At 39.6% G+C, this 21,970-nt stretch overlaps 1 protein-coding gene across 3 annotated transcripts in view; it reads right to left on the reverse strand.

Annotated features, from left to right (window-relative positions):
* MCTP2 (multiple C2 and transmembrane domain containing 2) overlaps positions 1 to 21,970 on the reverse strand; it is an 895,323-nt gene that overhangs the window by 688,992 nt on the left and 184,361 nt on the right. For all 3 annotated transcript variants that reach the window (XM_078683148.1, XM_078683146.1, XM_078683147.1), the window contains one exon: positions 4,553 to 5,085. In XM_078683148.1, coding sequence (XP_078539274.1) covers positions 4,553 to 5,017 — 465 coding nt within the window. In that variant the 5' untranslated portion in view covers positions 5,018 to 5,085. The remainder of the gene's footprint in view (positions 1 to 4,552; positions 5,086 to 21,970) is intronic.

The following is a 21,970-nucleotide window of genomic DNA, read 5'->3' on the forward strand; positions in this document are numbered from 1 at the left end:
ACGTGCGGTCCCTGCGTCACTTTATGGAGCGGAACTGTGGGGCTTGGGCAAAGTTGACTCACTGAGCAAGGCCGAAAATAAATTCATCAAGGATCTCCTTGCCATTCCATCAAGCAGCCCGACCATCCCAGTGCTCATGGACACTGGCTGCAAAGCCATAAGGGATCAGGCTCGGCTTTGACCCCTTCTGCTCTGGGCACGTTTATGGAGGGTTCCGGAGCTACAATCTTATGCCAATGGCTTGGCAGAGGTGATGCACTCTGATGGTTGGCGCAGCATCAAATGGCTGAAGGATATAAAACACCTTTTAGGGGAATTAGGTTTGGACTCTTGCTGGCATAGTCGCTCCGCCCCTCCAAAGGAGACCCTAAAAAAACTTTTTTGGGAGTGGATCAGTGTGAAGCGCTTGAGAAGTCAGCAGCACTGCAAAACCACCGCAGCTTTCCTGCTGTTCAAAGACGCTGCCATGTACGAGCCATACATGGACATAATATCAGTTGCTATGGACAGGTCCTTGTATATTAAATTTCGGTTAGGAACCTTACCCTTGGCCGACCTTTGCTCGAGGTGGAATAAAGCCCAGCCCACATCATGCTTCTGTGCTCTTTGCCATGATAAGCCAGAGACGGTGCCACATTTCCTCTTCGAATGCCCGGACTATGGTCGCCCCAGATCACGTTGGCTTGGTCCCATCTGCAGAGAACTGGGGATTCGTCAGCACTCCGTTGCACTCCGGATTCTTTTAACCAATACAGCCCCTCCCATTGTTTGTGCTGTTGCTAAGTTTTTAAAATGGGCTTGGTTGATTAGACTTAGAAGACTGTCCACATCAATTTAATCCTTTTTTATCTAATTTATGCTGACCTAACGTGTTTTTAATTTTTACACTATATGTACAGTCTTACTTTTTTTCGACATGCTGTTTTTATCTTTTGTACTGCTTTTATGATATGTGCATATCGAAATAAAGCAATCAATCAATCAATCAAAAACATTTCCAATAGGCAGTAACAATAGCAAAGGGACAAAATTATTTAATGTGACCAAGCAGAGCACATCATTGCAGTATTTTCAGTGCAAGATTAACATTATCACTACGCTAACAGCTCCGTAAATTAAACTATAAGCTTAGAAACTGAGGGATGATTGGAAAACATAACCTTCCTATTTCGACAGAAGAGATGTATTGACAAAGGAGCAATAATGTTTCCATAAATGGAGCAGTGAGGATATTTGTGACCCATTACCAAGCCTCTGCTTATTATTGGCAGTTAGTATTTACTTGCCTTGGTGGTGTCACAGGTTTTCTAGGAAATGGAGCAGTTGGTAAGAGGACAAATGAACAGATATAAAAGAGCAGCATACTCTTTATAACATGAAAACACATAATGCCTTCATTATGAATTATCTCCCAGGGATAATATAATTTGCCTATGAAGAGATGAATGACAGACACCAGTCATCAATGAAAGTCCAGGCATCATCCTTGCTTATGTCACATTCTACCAAACAAATCTCTCTTTTGCTTTCATGAGATTTCAAAATAGAAACTAACCACCTATAATCTAGCTCAGCTGTATTGTCCACAATGCCTTCAAAATAATGACTGACCGTATATGGCAATGTGGAGTATCCTCTCAAAGTGCCATGCCTCTCTTAGGCACAGTAAATATGGGGAAGATAATAAGTTGAGTAAGAACTTTCTTCTATGATCAGTCTAGGATATCAATTTAGCCCAGGCAGCAACAATTATGGCGGACATTTGTGATTTGCAGCTTTCTGCAACCATGTATTTGGTTATTACCTTAAGAGGTATTTTTTAGGTAGAAATATGACAAATGATACATTTTAAAAAGTACAATGGACCAGCAATAACGGTCAAGAATGAGCTATTCTGGGGGTGTATGGGTTCTACCCAAGATTGTCTCATGATAATTAACAGTTAATGGTGTATTTTAAACTGTCAATAACAGTGATCAGGCTGACTACAACTCAACATTTGTTTTACACATTAGCGTTTATAAGTCCCCCCAGAAGAAATATTATCATAAGTTTAGTGAGGCAGAAACACTAATAAAAAGTTAATATAATGTAAAGACGGTATTATGGGAGTAGTTGTTGTCAGGAAAAAGAAAATGGGCGTGATAACAGTACAGGGGACTCCCTCCCTAATTCATTTTAACTTTTTAGTTTCATGGCATGGTATTTAGAACTATTTAGGCCACATATAATTCACACCAGCAAAATATGCAAAGCAGATTCTTAAGGTGGCCTGTGTTTTGTAAGGTATGAAAATTGTAACTAGTATAATTCAATCATCACTGCAAGCAGGCAACACAATTAGTGCTAGTGACCACCAGAAATTCTCAAGAAACCAGGGCCGGACTGGGAACCGAAACCGGCCCTGGCACACTGCTCGGCGGCACCCACTGGGGTATGGGGGGGAGGGGTACAGCCGAGCAGTTTGCGAGGGCCGGTTTCAGCCGATTTTGTTACAGGAGGAAGCTATTTCCAACCCCCAGTAACAAAACCGGCCCCCAGGGGCCAAAAACCGGTGCCCACCGGGGAAACGCCCGGTGCCCGCTAAGGCCAGTCCGGCCCTGCAAGAAACCCATCAATGATGAAGCAGTCAGTCCTCGAGTGATACCCTGCATGATCATCCATTATCCAAGGGACACACAATCCCAAGATGGCATGCCAAGCAAGAGCCACGCAAATGACATCCCTGATGGGAGTAAATGCTCAATAACATACCGAGGACAATGGAACAAAGGTCCATACACTAAGTGGGCAAGTGGGAATCGCTTTTGTAACCTTTAGATTATAGGCAGGTCTCTGCAATGGATGCATTCGAGGACCATGATATCCTACATGTTCACTTCCAAGTATTATCCATTTATAACATGCAGCAACAGCAATTGCCAAACAGAGAATCCCTACACAGGCAGATCATTTCCTTGTGGCCTTAATTTATGAGTAATGCACTTTTGTCAGTTTTGCAAAATGTTGCCGTAATGCACATAATTTCCTTCTGCCAGTCCTTACTTCATATGGAATTTCGACTCCCTGAGATCAGTAACCATATAGATATAACTGGGAAGAAGGCTTTTTTGCCAGTATTTCTATTATAAGACATTTCTTTACCTTATAGAAACCCTGTAAAAATCTAAAGGAAATAAAACCCCACTGAAAAGGGCTCACAGTAGGGGATGAATGCAGAGTGTTGTTTTGGGAAGAGGCCTGGAAGACTAGAACTCAGAGTAATGAAGCTAATGTGTACATGTTTACAGTGAAGGATGAATAGCCACACATGAGCAGTTCCGACAACAACCAGTAGTGAAAAGATTGCTCAATTTTACACAACAATGCAGTAATGCACATTTTTGTCTGAGTTGAATGGTGGCAATAATGTCCATTTTCCCAATGAAGCAGTAACGCATACACATTGTAAGTTTCCACAACATCCAGCAGTGAATAAAAAATGTACATAACAATGCATAACAGTGCAGTAAAGCACATATTTATACAGACTCCACAAAGCTGCAGTGAGGTATACTTTGCCCAGTTTAAACACTGGCACATTAAATCCATTTTACACTGACTTATCACAATGACTAAATAAGGCTAACTTTCTGTCACCTTCTACACTGGCACAATAAAGAACATTGGCCCGAATTCACAAATGCTCTCAAAAAGCCGATAAAAGCCTCAATGTAAAAAGTAAACCATGAAGAATTGTTGAGTTGTTTTGAGTGGTTGCTATAACGTAAATACATGCCCTGTTTCCAAAGTGCTTCAATATAGCAGAAACTTTTTCCTCAGTTCCAGATTAACTTTCCTGATAGCCAGTTTCCGCAAAATGATTGTAGACAACAATAAGTAGCAGACACACACGGAGGTGGTACCACCCACTGGCTTACAGACATGCACGAATATATGCGGAGAGACACCCTAGCAGGCATGCACAGGCAAGCACACACATGTACACGGAGGTGACACGGCCATTACACGTCACCATAATGCATGTATTTACTCAGTAACTTTTAGATGTGTATGCGTCCAGTTTTAACAATAAAGCAGTAGTTCACCAAAGTAGCAAAACCGAGTATCCATACAGCAGCACGTAACTGCTCAATGTTCTTACCCCCCCCCCCCACCCCCCCCCTCATCCCCATTAGTGGACCTATTTGATCAGTTTGTTTATTATTACAATAATATACATTTTCCACAACGAAGCAGTAACATTTTCCACAACGAAGCAGTAAGCAACACTCTTTGAATGTATAGAGTAGGCCACAAACTATGGGCATTATTTTTATATGTTTTAAGCTACTCATATGTAAAACTTGCCTTTATTATCAAATATCCAACTAGCAGAAAAGAGTGTGAAAAGTGATGTGCCTATCTCGCCATAACATTAAAGTATATGTAATTTTAAATTAGCAATTGTTCTACGTAGAGTATAGAGTACATTTGTCTTAAGGAGTAAATGAACAATACTTCATTTGTGCTTCTTTTTTTTACATTTCATAGATTACGAAGGCTGTCTTACCTCATCCTTATCGTCAGCATTTTCTCCATTCATGTGTTGTCTGTGAAGAATGTCCAGGATGTTTTCCTCGCTGCATTCTCCCCGTCCCTCCACTCCAGTGCTATAGGAGACCACTCGTTCTGTAGTTGTAATTTCCATATGCATAGATTCCTCGCATGTCCAAGTGCCATCTTCCCTCAGCTGCTTCATACTAGCAGCACTTCGATTGCTGGACATCATGCATGCTGAGACACTACTTGACAATGAAGGTTGGAAGTCGGCAACCTCTAAAAATGTATCTTCCTCTTGTGTATAACTATCAAAATCGGTCATATCAGGCACAGAGACACTCATGCGATGGCCCAACTTGTGCCTCTTAAGGGCGTTCACTGTGCTTTTCCTGTTCTTCTTTATATTGAAACTTTTGAGAAAAGGCTTTGTTTTGTCTTTCATGTTTTCCCAAACGCTCAATTTCCCAAACTCCATGTTTGCAGAAAGTCTGTTGGCAGCTTCACCAAAGCCGTACTCGTTCTTCCAAATTACTGCAGTCGGTTCTGAGGGAGAAAAAATTGGTTACAAATCGCTCATAATAGCCGAAGGCCAATATTTTATTATACTTTGGCAAAAGAATGCCCAAATGCACATCCAAAATCATATTAAGAAGCCCCTATGTATCTATTACTTGTTTACATTTCTTAAAATGCATTATTTTTGTGACACGTTAAAAATTCTGAAGACATAACTTTAAAAATGTTTTTCCACAGGACCTGTACATCACGTTTCTTGTTAGGAGCGAATGGCTGTACACGCGCTCCTTACATTCACAAATCACTTCAGCCCTTTAGTCATGGGCTCTCACACTATGTATAAGTTCTTGACTTTCATTCAGGGCTTATTCCCATCAAAGTCTGCCAACAATTACAACACTCTTACTTCTTAAATGTCTACACCAAAAACAAAAAATAAAGACCGTGCAAATCTAAGCTAGCAATGCCAACTTTCTCCACACTGTTGTCCACTGACTACCAGTCCCAAAACACAAGCATGCAATTACATACCTAAAAGGTACAATAGTCACACAATCTCAATTATTTAATTGATTATTCATCTCCATTAGTTATTTAGAATGTTGAGAGCTCCATTAAAGACAATGGAGTAGCTTTGGGCTTATATTGGCTGGTATAAGCCCGGATCTCTAAAATTCCAATGTTTGTCTTCATGTTTTTCCTTTTTTAATTTAGAACATTCTACCCTAAGTGGGTGGAATGTTAAAATAGACTGATAGCCCTTCTGCCTCGGGCAATACCAGTTGTTAAAGGTTCTTTCCCTCATTATAGGCCCTCGCCAGCAGCTCGGACATATAAGCAGTCGCGGTCAGAATGGCTCGTAGGTGTGGAGGGCAGGAGTCCGCACAGGGAAGGAGGGAACAGGAAGCACAAGCAGGCAGCCAGGATCCCTCCCCTAAGCCAAATCACAACGCAGCAAGCAGCATTGTGATTTGTCAGGGCGCCTTTAACAACCTCGGGAGCAGAATATAATACAGCTGCAACCTCAAACATCAGGAGACACGCACTGTATAAAGCATAAGACTGTCATTCAAGTGACTAATATAAATCACTGTGTCTCCTCTGCAATTCTGTAAACGACAATAACAAAACACAATAGAGGGTAACTCGATATGGACATTTAGAACCTCAAGACTTTCCTGGGCTGTAGGGACAGACTCAACCAACTGTAGTTTTTTTTTGTTTTTTTGTTGTCGTCTTGCAGTGTCACAGAAATGTTTCACAACACAATCCTTCAGTACAGATTGTTCCCTTTATTATAGTCCAGTCAAGCACTCCTGTTTAAACGTTATGCCAAGTCTGAAAATACAATCTTTATCTACTTATTAACTTATTATCTACTAATTAATGAGATAAATACTAGAGACACAGATATTCCCAAGAAAAAACTTTAAAGCAGCAGATGTCACCTTAATGTTTGTGGGTAATCTCTGGAGTTATGAAACGAAATTACACTGCGAGCTTGTGGGAAACACTAATCAGACAACGAAACCTCTATTTCTCAAGCACAAGGAGAGAATGGTAAAAGCATACCATGAAATATACCCAGTGTATACGTTCTTCTATTTATATTAGCAAGATTGCAAGATAGCTTGTGCATTACAGGAATCTGCAAAACAACCTAGTGAGGTGGACTTTGAGGATCAAGAAAAATATTGAGAGCTGATCACAATATCGTCTAATTATAGCTGAGCTATTAATGTGAAGGTTTTCAGAAGGAACATTTAGTTGAGTGATAAGCAATTGCACACTGTATGTGATATGGACTTTTATAATTTTTGGCAGTTCAATTAGCTTCCACGTGGTACAAAGGTTACCAGCACAGTCTAGGGTTTTAGTCAGTTTGTGAAAGTTTACGGGTAGTCTGTTCGGGTCATATGATCAGGTAAGTGGCTCTTTTTCAATGAGCTGTGGTGTATCATTTTGCTTTTCAAGTATTACACCAGAGGTCTATGCCAAGCCCTGACTCATCTTCTAGGTCAATGATCATGACCATATGGCACAAATGATGATGTGATGCATGTAGTGTTTCTTGGTGGCGAGTGGCTTTCTCAGAGCTGTTAAAACGCTACCTTAGTTTCAACTTGAGCTAAGGAGTGCTTCTTTAAATATTCAGGGTGTTGTCATTGCCTGATCTAATCAGAATCCTTATTAGCAATGAAACATAAGATGATGTTTTCAGAGATCAATGAAGCACATTACTAACATATGAACCACCCCTTTCACTGTGGTGAAGACAAAATGGCGGGACGCTCATTTAAATAATTTGAAGGTCACTTTAGCATCTTCTCATCTTTGGCACAGCTACTAATGTATTAGCATTTGGCAACCAAAAAGATATCAGTTTAAATGATGGTACATTTCAGGCTGGGTGCCAGGGACTGTTAACCTATTAAAGTGCAACCAAGTAGGACATTGTGAGGTTCTGTGGCACCTCGCAACAACATGTGTTTCACCCCTGCTTTCTTACTTTATTCTTTACATTACTTTTCTAAATGAACTGTATTGTGCAGATATTGGCTCTTCATTGACGTTTTTCTAGTACTGAATTCATATTTAATTTCTCACCGTCCTACAAGGAGCGATTTCTCACTTTCATGGATATCTTGGGAGAAAGTTGTACCCTGTATCATGGACAAATAAAAAATCTGTAGATTTCTGCCTGCTATGACACTATTTTGGAATCTCACGCTCTTTCGTGCTTGAGTGGGAGAACTTAGGGGTGCATTCTGCTTCTATGTAGAGGAGGTAAAGGTCTTCAGGAGTTCCGTGCTGGGCACAAGGGGGGGGGGGCAGATCTTGGGGTAGAGCAGAGGGATTAAAAAGACAACACCTGCTGAGAGCCTTTTTATACGCTTCCCCTATTTTTACTTGTGGGTCAGACAGGAACTAGGAGAATGGGTCCAGATTGCATTGCAGACCATTTTGTATGAAATTTTCCTGGCCAGAATCTCCAGTCAGTAAAGTGTGGCATGACTTTATCGTACAATGACAATTTGAATGTGGGATGCCAGGTGCTACACATTTTGTGGAGGAAATTCCACTGAGGAATTCTGCTCCACCCTGCTTATAATTGTGACCTGACAGTCCTGGCATTGAAAAACAAACCGTTATTATGAAGGTTATAGCAACCATATGTAATATCACTAAATGGAAAGTAATTTTTGTTATGGGAAAAGTATAGAAGACCAGTAACAAGTGCCAATTATTTGTTAATATGGTTTCTAAGTTTGATAATGGGTTCCAGCCAAACTGCAAAGCAAACTTGATGCTGTGCACCATGGCTAAAGAATTAAACAAAACAATATTTTTTTTACATGTATAAGCATGTCATTTTGTAGGGACACACAACCACGTGAGCACCTACCAAAGGACTCAGGCGCTTTTGCATTTTTCTTTTTTGTTACCGTTCGGAGCTCGATTAGTAACTAAAAAGAGAAAAGCAGAAACTTAAGGGGAGCACAGGTGGTGAAACACACTGAGTCAGAGCAACACAAAAAAAGGGGCAGAGAAGCACATGAGGGAGAGAATTGAAAACATGTGAACTCACATACAGTGCTCAACTAAAAAGTACAAATTAGCACTGAAAAAACTAGTAGTGTAAGGACACTAACCTGTCCATGCTCCAGGAGAGGGACACACTACCAATAGTTAAGTGAAGTCAACACCAGCCATCAAACAAGAAGCAAGCAAATGAGAGTGACAATGAAGACAACCAATAGTAAACAATGGGAGGGTTCAATGTCCATTCTAAGCTAACAAAATGTCTTGTAACAGATTCTTAGCAGGATCTAACAAGGACTGTGTTCACATGTTGAGTGGAGGAGATAATGTGCAATTCCTTTTTATGTTTAACCTATTGTCCAAGCTCCACAGTTACACAAAACAGCTATTCTATGTGATGCAAACAGAGAACTTGCTTCAGGATTCATTTCGGACATACTGCAAGCAGGGCCGGACTGGCCCTAGCTGGCACTGGGCGTTTCCCCAGTGGGCCTCCAGTGTGGGGGCTGGTTTCGGGCAGTTGGGGGCTGTTTTTGTTACCAGGGGTCGGTTTTGCAGCATAGCTGCAATATCGACCCCCTGTAACAAAATTGTCCGAACCCGGCCCTGGCAAACAGCTCAACTTCACCACCCCAACTTCCGGGTGTTGGCCAGGCAATTTGCCAGGGCCAGTTTCGGTTTCCAGTCTGGCCTTGACATCAACTGCCACTCGCTGAGAGTTTAGTCAATTCAGTCTTTCATCCTCCTCAGGTAAATTGAAGGAATTTTACTGGATCAAGAGGCAAAACACTTGTTTTTGCAGCATTTTCAATATAGACTTTCTCCTAGTGGTGTCCTATCTCAACGGAGATCTACAGCATATCTTGTTATTTAACAATTTTATATGTCACAAACAATTAAAGGTATGAGACCTACAATAACACAAATTAGAAGGTCAAGGCATCAATAGTTACAGCATCATTATAGAGAAAGTGAAGCACTACAACTATCTGAGTGTAATAACACAAAAATATAACCTGCATAGAACACATATCACACAGGAAAATAAAGGCACATCTTCTCACTCAGCCATTAAAGAAATTCTTCAAAGCCTATGGAGGTCAGGCCCTTTGCCAGTCTATAAAGGTAATCAACATGAATGTTATCTCATCTCTTCTTTATGCCTCTCCTGTCTTTAAAGAAACACACAAAAAGTGATGAGATGCAATAAGTCTAACCACTGGCAATAGCTCAGGTTAATACTTCAACCCATTGTTTGCGAAATAACGATGGACTGGTATGCAGCCCGAGTGATTACCAGTAGCAGAGATTAATTCAAGCATTCCATCCATCACTGTTTTGTATACTTGTCTTTAAGGACAAAAATGTCACAGACTTGAGTACATTTACATAACCGAAATAAGGTTTCTGCTGGGTCTTCGCTCCTCCACCCCACATAGTAAAATGTGACAGGAACTATCTTTAACATCGTTATTTGCTAGACACACAGGAAACCTTAAACTATACGCGTGACTGCATGGCTGCCAACTAAGTTATCTCTTATACAAAGCGCAGTTAATGACGCAGGAATCTTCAACAGCACTGAGTCTTGCAGTGTTTGACAATGCCTCAGTGTCGCTTGTCACGCACCGCTCGCAAGACGCTCATAAGGCAAACCTTGAGGAAGAACTTTCGACAGATCAAATTGATTATTTCCTAGTCTAAAATCCATGCAGACTGTACCATACGTATTTGAATCAGATTTTTTTTACATACACATTACACTCAGTTAGTAAAAATAATATTTGAGATTTCGTCCCACGTTCATCCCTACCGCCCAATTTGAAGGCTCCTGGAATACTCAATATTTGTCTTCAAAGTCAGGCAAGCTCTGTAGTTACAGGAACGAGTCCATAGAACATACTATTTGACTACATCCCTCGGTATTGAATATAAGTTAGACAAATTTGAAGTCTGGCTTCATTTAAGCAAATTGCATAACAGTGCATATACGAATCAGGTACGGTTTCTCATCTAATGACAGACAGTTCATTGACAACATTTTCAGACCTTGCACTTTGTTGTCTTTTGCAATAACAGCCATTGGAACCCACATATATTCTTTTCTATTTTAATGAAGAAAGTTATTGATAGTTTGTAATGTTTTTATTACTGTCATTGATATTTTATTATTTCTATACAATAAATATTTTCATTCATTCTCGATCTGTGGAGGGAGAGTGAGATGGATGGATGGAACAGGGCAAGAAAAGGGAAGTGAGTGTTTGAGAAGGAACACATGGAGAGTGAGTGGGAATTAAAGGGAGAAAGCAAGTAGTGTTGGGGATGTTGAAGTGGGGGAGGGATTAGGGGAAGGTTTGGAAGGGAGTTAGTTATTGAAGAGCTAGACTATCATCAACCAACTCACTTCTTTATTTCACAGTAGAATAACCAATTACACTAATAATTCAAATGTAAATGCTTACTTATGGTATTAAAGCCTGCAATAATATTTGAGTACAATAGAAAACACTTTAAAGCATTTTCTCGATGAGGCTGATGAAAAATATGAATGTTTACATAGGTTAACAAAGTGCTCCTTTAACCTAAATGCAATATAACTCTATCGACTGAATTGGGATTTGTGGGAATGAGCTAGAAAAATGTAACCGCCACAAATATCACTTATTCGGTTTAGGCCAGGGTTATTCTTTTTTTGTTTGTTTGTTTATTTATTCATTTGTTTGTGCTAGTGATGGCTGGCCTGTCTCCTGTAGCTACTTTCTTGTATTACGGTGTTTCTAGATATTTTCATGGAAATGCCAGGCTCCTAATCTTCGGAAAAAATCACTCCAGCCTTTGATTTTGGTGGCTTAAAGACTACTCTGGAAAATAGGCAAAGGGGCAGGCAGACCCACTAGAAGCCCAGGTCCACTGAACAACAGTACAATATCAGTAATAATAGAAACATACTGTATTCTGTCCTCTTTTCATCTTTCACTTAAGCCTAAGGATCATCTCTATGACCGAGCACCCACACGTTTATAGTAGCTTCCACACTCTCAGCTTTCACCTGAACAAACAATAACTAACAAAGTCAATAGTTTTTTGATTTGTTAGTCCTGACTAAAACATGAAGAAACAACTGCTGCAGAGAAAAAAAATATTATGGTCTATATTCAGTGCGCCTATGTAATAAGACATTTCTTGCTTGATGATTGAGTGTACTTTTGAGATGTAAAATAGCCCATGTGCACTGCAATGTACTACATAGAAGGTAGAACGATTCATCAGACAGACAAGAGCATGAGGTGAGAAGCAAATACTCCTTTACGATTAGCTAAATCTCACTATGTATATTCTTAAACCTTGATAATAATAGGCAATGTGTAATGCAGACTCCTGAGCTCTTTAGCCAGACCTAAAACCAAGTCAAATAAAAAAAGAGAAGAAAAGACTAGGATAACCCTCCGATTGATCTTGGATATTCCAATACCATCATTGAAATACAGCTCATCTTTTTAATTTAAACAGATTACATTCGTATTCTAGAAATCAACCCAGCCCACATAGAACGTTGAAATATGAGAATTTCGCAAAACAGATGAGCTGTAAACAGTGTGCAGCTCTCTAAAAACATGTGATATATATAGATATATTATTAATATAATGACTAAGCAAAGGATATTTAAGCAACCTACGGAGCATATGAGGCAGAACACTACAATTAGCAGCTACTCTAATGCCAACATAGTCTATGTGACAATAATGCCTGAAACATGACCACCCGCCCAGCATTCCAAATTTTTTTTTTAATCTTTTGCTGTAGAGAACATGATAGGCTGGTTCAGTGTGGTTTTGCAAAATCTTCATTGATGCAGGACAGAAAAGAAGGGGATGAACATGAGGACCCAGGCTAAAAGTGACCAAATGCCAGGAGCTTACAAAATAACACATCAACAGATTACATTATACATTTCTCTTTTAACGAATCCAGGACTCCTGTCTCAGAAAACAACTGACACAATGCTTGATGGTATCACATTTGGTTTCACCTCACACACCTTCACTGATACATCAAATTCCTTCAAGATGTATTGTTTGTGAGTGGTTCATTGAATTTCTCTTGCATATTAAAATAAGCATTTGCAATGCATAAGGTCTCGCATTAGGAAAGTTTGAGCTATTGGTATTGTAAATGACACATTTTTTATTTATGTGTTGGTTTTGAAAATAGCAAAAATATTAGCTTTGTCATTTACAATGCCAATAGTTATAACTTGTGACACCTATAGCATTTGTAATGCAATATGTGTTGTATTCATGTGACTTAGATGTATTGATATTACAAATAACAATGGCTTTTAATGTTTTTAATAATTAATACTTAAATAAAAGTTATTGTAATTTATAATGGCAATAGCTTAAACTTTTGTAAATAACTTTTGTGAAGAATATGTTCAGTGTATTTTATTGTGACGAAAATCCAAGAACAGAAGTGAAATACTAACCTCTTTTTGTGACATTTGTAATAAAGCTTGAAACATTGAGAGAACATATTTGACCCAGTTGTTGTTGAATGGTTGCACAGATTGATGTTGTGGTGGCGCTGAGTGATGTTGTGGTGGTGACTAGTGATGCTGTGGCATTCAATGATCCTGTGGTAGCGCATAGTGATGTTGTTGTGCCCCTTAGTGATGCAGTGGTGGTGCTGAGTGATGCTGTGGTGATGCGATAGATAGAGTGAGTGGGATAGATAGATAGAGTGAGGGCGATAGATAGATAGAGTGAGGGCAATAGATAGATAGATAGATAGATAGAGTGATGGCGATCAGCATCTATATAAATAGATAGATAGAATGAGGGCGATAGATAGATAGAAAGATAGAGTGAGGGCGATAGGTAGATAGAGTGAGGGCGATAGATAGATAGCGTGAGGGCAATAGATAGATAGAGTGAGGGCGATAGAGTGAGGGCGATAGATAGAGTGAGGGCGATAGAGTGAGGGCGATAGATAGATAGATAGAGTGAGGGCGATAGATAGAGTGAGGGCGATAGATAGAGTGAGGGCGATAGAGTGACGGTGTTAGATAGATGGATAGATAGATAGATAGATAGAGTGAGGGCGATAGATAGATAGTGAGGGCAATAGATAGATAGAGTGAGGGCAATAGCAAGATAGAGTGAGGGCGATAGATAGATAGATAGAGTGAGTGAGGGCGATAGATAGAGTGAGGCCGATAGATAGATAGATAGATAGATAGATAGATAGATAGATAGATAGATAGATAGGGGCGATTAGATAGATAGAGTTAGGGCGATAGATAGAGTGAGGGCGATAGATAGAGTGAAGGTGTTAGATAGATGGATAGATAGATAGATAGAGCGAGGGAGATAGATAGATAGTGAGGGCAATAGATAGATAGAGTGAGGGCAATAGCAAGATAGAGTGAGGGCGATAGATAGAGTGAGGCCGATAGATAGAGTGAGGCCGATAGATAGAGTGAGGCCGATAGATAGATAGATAGATAGATAGATAGATAGATAGATAGATAGATAGATAGATAGCTAGATAGAGGGCGATTAGATAGATAGAGTTAGGGCGATAGATAGAGTGAGGGCGATAGATAGAGTGAAGGCGATAGATAGATAGATAGATAGATAGATAGATAGGAGTGAGGCCGATAGATAGATAGAGTGAGGGCGATAGATAGATAGACAGATAGAGTGAGGGCGATAGATAGATAGTTAGATAGATAGAGTGAGGCCGATAGATAGAGTGAGGGCGATAGATAGATAGACAGATAGAGTGAGGGCGATAGATAGATAGTTAGATAGATAGAGTGAGGCCGATAGATAGATAGAGTGAGGGCGATAGATAGACAGACAGAGTGAGGGCGATAGATAGATAGGATAGATAGATAGATAGATAGATAGATAGATAGATAGATAGATAGATAGATAGATAGATAGATAGATAGATAGATAGATAGATAGATAGATAGATAGATAGGATAGATAGATAATGTGTGTGGTTGTGTGTGGTTGTGTGTGTGGTTGTGGTTGTGTGTGCATGGTTGTGTGTGCGTGGTTGTGTGTGTTATGCTTTGTTTTGCTATGCTATGTTTTGCTAGGCTATGATATGAGTTGTTTTGTTATGCTATGTTTTGTTGTGTTTTGTTAAGCTATGCTATGTTTTGTTGTGTTTTGCTATGTTTTGTTATGTTTTGTTATGCTATGTTTTGTTATGTTATGCTATGTTTTGTTATGCTATGCAATGTTTTGTTTTGCTATTCTATGCTTTGTTGTGCTATGCTATGTTTATTTGCTATCCTATGCTTTGTTTTGTTATGCTATGCAATGCTTTGTTGTGTTTTGTTACGCTATGCTATGTTTTGTTGTGTTTTGCTATGTTTTGTTATGCTATGTGTTGTTGTGTTTTGTTTTGCTATGCTATGTTTTGTTATGTTCTGCTATGTTTTGTTATGCTATGCAATGTTTTGTTATGCTATGCAATGTTTTGTTATGCTATGCAATGTTTTGTTATGCTTTGTTTTATTTGCTATCCTATGCTTTGTTTTGTTATGCTATGCTATGTGTTGTGTTTGTTATGCTATGCTATGCTTTATGCTATGCTATGTTGTGTTTTGCTATGCTATGCTTTGTTTTGCTATGCTATGTTTTGTAATGCTATGTTTTGTTATGCTATGCTATGATTTGTTATGCTATGCTATGCTTTGTTATGCTATGTTTTGCTATGCTATGTTTTGTTATGCTATGGTATATGTTGTGTTTTATTATGCTATGCTTTGTTTTGCTATGCTATGTTTTGTTATGCTATGCTATGTTTTGTTGTGTTTGATATGCTATGTTTTGCTATGCTATTATATGTTTTGTTTTGCTGTGCTATGTTTTGTTGTGTTTTGTTAAGCTATGCTATGTTTTGTTATGCTATGTGTTGTCTTTTGTTATGCTATGTTTTGTCATGTTATGCAATGTTTTGTTATGCTATGCTATGTTTTGTTTTGCTATCCTATGCTTTGTTTTGTTATGCTATGCTCTGTTTAGTTTTGCTATCCTATGCTTTGTTTTGTTATGCTATGCTATGCTATGTTTTGTTGTGTTTTTTGTTATGCTATGCTATGTTTTGTTGTGTTTTGATATGCTATGCTTTGTTATGCTATGCCAAGCGTTGTTTTGTTAGGCTATACTATGCTGTGTTTTGTTATGCTATGCTATGTTGTATTTTGTTATGCTATGCTGTGTTTTGTTATGCTATGCTAGGTTTTGCTATGCTTTGCAATGCGATGTTTTGTTATGTATGCTATGTTTTGTTGTGTGTTGTTATGCTATGCTATGCTATGCTATGTTTTGTTTTGCTGTTTTGGTATGCTATGCTTTGTTTTAAGTTATGTTATGCTATGTTTTGTTCTGCTATGTGTTGTTGTGATTTGTTATGCTATGTTTTGTTATGTTATGCTATGTTTTGTTATGCTATGCTATGTTTTGTTTTACTATCCTATGCTTTGTTTTGTTATGTTATGCTATGCTATGTTTAGTTTTGCTATCCTATGCTTTGTTTTGTTATGCTATGCTTTGTTGTGTTTTGCTGTGATTTGTTATGCTATGCTATGTTTTGTTGTGTTTTATTATGCTATGCTTTGTTTTGCTATGCTATGTTATGCTACGTTTTGTTATGCTCTGCTATGCTTTGTTATACTATGTGTTGTTATGCTAAGCTTTGTTTTGTTATGCTATGCTATGTTGTGTTTTGTTATGCTGTGCTATGCTATGTTTTGTTGTGTTTTCTTATGCTATGCTGTTTTGCTATGCTTTGCAATGCTGTGTTTTGTTATGTATGCTATGTTTTGTTGTGTTTTGTTATGCTATGTGTTGTTGTGTTTTGTTTTGCTATGCTATCTTTTGTTATGTTCTGCTATGTTTTGTTATGCTATGCAATGTTTTGTTATGCTATGCAATGTTTTGTTATGCTATGCAATGTTTTGTTATGCTTGGTTTTATTTTGCTATGCTATGTTTTGGTATCCTATGCTTTGCTTTGTTATGCTATGCTATGCTATGTTTTGTTGTGTTTGTTATGCTATGCTATGCTTTATGCTATGCTATGTTGTGTTTTGCTATGCTATGCTTTGTTTTGCTATGCTATGTTTTGTAATGCTAGGTTTTGTTATGCTATGCTATGTTTTGTTATGCTATGCTATGCTTTGTTATGCTATGCTATGTTTTGCTATGTTTTGTTATGCTATGGTATATGTTGTGTTTTATTATGCTATGCTTTGTTTTGCTATGCTATGTTTTGTTATGCTATGCTATGTTTTGTTGTGTTTGATATGCTATGTTTTGCTATGCTATTATATGTTTTGTTTTGCTGTGCTATGTTTTGTTGTGTTTTGTTAAGCTATGCTATGTTTTGTTATGCTATGTGTTGTCTTTTGTTATGCTATGTTTTGTCATGTTATGCAATGTTTTGTTATGCTATGCTATGTTTTGTTTTGCTATCCTATGCTTTGTTTTGTTATGCTATGCTCTGTTTAGTTTTGCTATCCTATGCTTTGTTTTGTTATGCTATGCTATGCTATGTTTTGTTGTGTTTTGTTATGCTATGCTATGTTTTGTTGTGTTTTGATATGCTATGCTTTGTTATGCTATGCCAAGCGTTGTTTTGTTAGGCTATACTATGCTGTGTTTTGTTATGCTATGCTATGTTGTATTTTGTTATGCTATGCTGTGTTTTGTTATGCTATGCTAGGTTTTGCTATGCTTTGCAATGCGATGTTTTGTTATGTATGCTATGTTTTGTTGTGTGTTGTTATGCTATGCTATGCTATGTTTTGTTTTGCTGTTTTGGTATGCTATGCTTTGTTTTAAGTTATGTTATGCTATGTTTTGTTCTGCTATGTGTTGTTGTGATTTGTTATGCTATGTTTTGTTATGTTATGCTATGTTTTGTTATGCTATGCTATGTTTTGTTTTGCTATCCTATACTTTGTTTTGTTATGTTATGCTATGCTATGTTTAGTTTTGCTATCCTATGCTTTGTTTTGTTATGCTATGCGTTGTTGTGTTTTGCTGTGATTTGTTATGCTATGCTATGTTTTGTTGTGTTTTATTATGCTATGCTTTGTTTTGCTATGCTATGTTATGCTACGTTTTGTTATGCTATGCTATGCTTTGTTATACTATGTTTTGTTATGCTAAGCTTTGTTTTGTTATGCTATGCTATGTTGTGTTTTGTTTTGCTGTGCTATGCTATGTTTTGTTGTGTTTTCTTATGATATGCTGTTTTGCTATGCTTTGCAATGCTGTGTTTTGTTATGTATGCTATGTTTTGTTGTGTTTAGTTATGCTATGCTATATTTTGTTGTGTTTTGCTATGTTTTGTTATGCTATGTTTTGTCATGCTATGCTTTGTTTTATGTTATGTTATGCTATGTTTTGTTATGTTATGCTGTTTTGTTCTGCTGTTTTGTTGTGTTATGTTATGCTATGCTATGTTTTGTTTTACTATGCTATGTTTTGTTTTGCTATTCTTTGTTATGGTATGCTATGGTTTGTTTTGTTATGCTATTCTATGTTTTGCTGTGTTTTGCTATGTTTTGTTATGCTATGTTTTGTTATGCTATGCTTTGTTTTATGTTATGTTATGCTATGTTTTGTTCTGCTATGTTTTGTTGTGTTATGTTATGCTATGCTATGTTTTGTTGCTTTACTATGATATGTTTTGTTTTGCTATGCTTTGTTATGTTATGCTTTGTTTTGTTATGCTATGTTTTGTTATGCTATGCTATGTTTTGTTGTGTTTTGTTATGCTATGCTATGCTTTGTTGTGTTTTGTTTTGCTATGCTATGTTTTGTTTTGTTATGCTATGTTTTGTTTTGCTATCCTATGCTTTGTTTTGTTATGCTGTGCTTTTGCTATCCTATGCTTTTGTTTGTTATGTTATGCTATGCTGTGTTTCGTTATGCTATGCTATGTTTTGTTATGCTATGCTGGTGAGGGTATGTGAGGGTGTGTGTGTGTGTGTGTGTGTGCGAGGGTGTGCGAGGGTGAGTGAGGGGGTGAGGCTGTGTGAGGGTGTGTGAGGGTGAGGGTTTTTAAGGGTGATGGTGGGTGAGGGGGTGTGAGGGTGAGGGGGGTTGAGGGGGTGTGAGGGTGAGGGTTTTTGAGGGTGATGGTGTGTGAGGGTGAGGGTGTGTGAGGGTGAGGGGGGTGAGGGTGTGTGAGGGTGAGGGGGGTGAGGGGGAGGGGTGTGAGGGTGAGGGGGTGTGAGGGTGAGGGTGTGAGAGTGAGTGAGGGTGTGTGAGGGTGAGAGGGGGTGTGAGGGTGAGGGGTGAGGGTGTGTGAGAATGAGGGGGTGTGAGTGTGAGGGGGGGTGAGGGTGAGTGAGGGTGAGAGGGTGAGGGGGTGTGAGGGTGAGTGAGGGTGAGTGAGGGTGAGTGAGGGTGAGTGAGGGTGAGTGAGGGTGAGTGAGGGTGAGTGAGGGTGAGTGAGGGTGAGTGAGGGTGAGTGAGGGTGAGAGTGTGTGAGGGTGAGTGAGGGTGAGTGAGGGGTGTGAGGGTGAGAGTGTGTGGGGGTGAGAGGGTGAGGGGGGTGAGATGGTGTGAGGGTGAGGGTTTAGGGTGAGGGGTGTGAGGGTGAGGGTGAGGGGTGTGAGGGTGGTTGAGGGGTAGTGAGGTTGAGGGGTGCGAGGGTGAGGGGGGTGAGGGTGTGAGGGGGTGTGAGGGTGAGGCGGTGTGAGGGTGAGGCGGTGTGAGTGTGAGGGGGTGTGAGGGGGTGAGGGTGAGTGATGGTGAGGGTGTGTGTAGGTGAGGGGGTGTGAGGGGGTGTGAGGGTGAGAGGGTGAGTGAGGGTGAGGGTATGTGAGGGTATGTGAGGGTGTGTGAGAATGAGGGGGTGTAAGGGTGAGGAGGTGTGTGAGGGGTCAGGGGGTGTGAGGGGGTGAGGGCGAGTGAGGGGGTGAGGGTGTGAGGGTGAGTGACTCCAATGAATGTTGCTGCTTCGCCTTCTTTGAAAATGTTCAGTGCTGCAAATAGAGCATGCCGCCCTAATTATCACAGCATGAGGCCCCAAAGTGATAATTATCACAGCATGCAGAGAGGCGCCCCACGCTGCTGGAGCACTCAACTGCACATTAATTATAGTTGAGTGCTCCAGCAGCCTGGGGCGCCTATTGACATGCTGTGATAAGCGGGGTCTCATGCTGTGATAATTGTTACTTGCGGCACACAAGCTGTTCCACTGTGAAGCGCGTTCACAGACCTGAATCGGCTCGTGCCCATACTACAATCGGCTCGTGCACAGGTCTGTCTCCAGGTCTGTCTCCCTTGGAGGCAAACACAGTGACTATAAGTCTCGTTGGCGGCAGCGCATCGCGCTGCAACGCCAGCGAGACCTCAAAAAAGATTAGCACACCAGCAAACTAATGAACAGGATACATAAACCACTGATTAACCCCTCCTATCGGACAACCCCCAGCCGTCCGACGTCACGGTGGGCGTGTGTGTCGCCGTCCGATGTGCGCATGCATCAAATCGGTTAAACAAACAATCTAGCTAAGAGAATGGTATTGAACCTCATAGAATCGTGAGTAAGAGGATAAGAGGATGCAAATATACCTCAAGCGTGAAGAAGCGTATTATCAGCACAGCCGGACTGGGAACAGAAACCAGCCCTGGCAATCAGCTCCACCAGCCCCCGGGAGAGTGGGGGATGCACCAGTCCCTCATTTGTTACACAGGGCCGATATTGCAGCACTGCTGCAAAACCAGACCCCTGTAACAAAAACAGCCCCCCTATTCTGTCAGTCCACCGGAAAACACCCATGCCAGTCCGGCCCTAATCCATCAGACATCATCTTACACTTGAGCAGGTGGTTCACCATTTTCCGAAAAGTGGCACTGTCAATAATGCCCTCTGCTGCTTTGAGTCACTGAACACTTGCTAAAGTCCTTCCTGTTGTGGCAGCATTGACGCCTCAGAAAGAAGGTGCTCAACTTCTTTCTCACACTTGCTCACTCTATCCTGCCCCACCATGCTGCTTGATAGCTTTGTTGTACACAAATGGGCTTTTCTGCATCAAAATGATCGTGCTAACGGTATATAAAATTGCAGTTCCTAATTCTTATCAGACTTCCATCTCTGCAGTTTAAATTATATTAATGGATGCTTTGTGAACCATCAAATTACTTTTAGTGGTACCCCACATCTCAATGAGAAAGAGGTTTGTACATTGATAGCTATTCATTTGCTGCTCAACAAATATATTCCAAGAACTATCTTTCTTCCAAGCACATTTCACCCAGTGCTTACCTTAAGATTATTATGAAATCTACTAACTTTGCAATTAGCTGTCAATTGGTTATCTTTATATTCTCTCTCTGTACATCCTAGGAAATGTTGTTACAGCATTAATGACTTTGCTAAGCCTTTAATAGAAGAAGAAATATATAGATTTGTGTTCCCTTACTGCAATGTGGTGACTCAATTATGTTAAGTACCACCACCAGGCGTGTGCTGTACTTGTCAATTATTTCAACACCCCGTGTTCAATGCACAATGCCCACTCTCCAGGGTGATTTCAATCATTTGAAATCACCTTGGAGTGTAGGTAGTGTTTCTTGAAAAAAAAATATAAATCTATATATATGTATACATAGGTAACACAGCACTCTGGGAAAATTGATGTAACTCCTTTAATTATCCATAATGTGAGACCAAACAGATAACACCAACCTTGCAGTGATGGTCATCGTTTTCATTTTTCATTTATTCATGAGAGTGTACATTTTTTTAATTTTTATTTTTAAATACGATCTACAATTCCCAACATGCACCTTAACTGGCAGAATTAGAGAAGTATAAAATAGTATAAAATGGTGTCATCGAGAAAGGACTCTATAGCCGTGACCAAGACTACAAGGTTGAAAAGCATTGGCATTATCCGTTTTGTCTTACATTATGAATAATTAAAGGATTTACATCACTATTACCAGAGTGCACAGCATTATCTTTGGATAAAATATATAACAGGAGTTGGCCGACTGTTAACTCATGTAGATATAACTTGGGCTCCCGACATGCTATAAATGGTGCCTAAAGTAAATCTACCTTGCTATCCCATCATACATTGCTAATTCCAAATATATTACACCACTCATTACATGTTCTATGACATCATTGATACCATTAATGCAGCATCGAAATGACATAGCTGATGTGTTGTCATCAACGATGTCATATTAGATGCTGCAGGTGTGTGTAGCGAGATGTAGTTTTTAGGGCACGAGTTACAGTAACTTGAGATTACAATATGTGAATTTCAGGGGTTTTGATCTCAATTAAAATGGTATGTTTTATCTGACATTTTCCC

Source organism: Lissotriton helveticus, chromosome 3_1, assembly GCF_964261635.1.
Source record: "Lissotriton helveticus chromosome 3_1, aLisHel1.1, whole genome shotgun sequence".
NCBI lineage: Eukaryota > Metazoa > Chordata > Amphibia > Caudata > Salamandridae > Lissotriton > Lissotriton helveticus.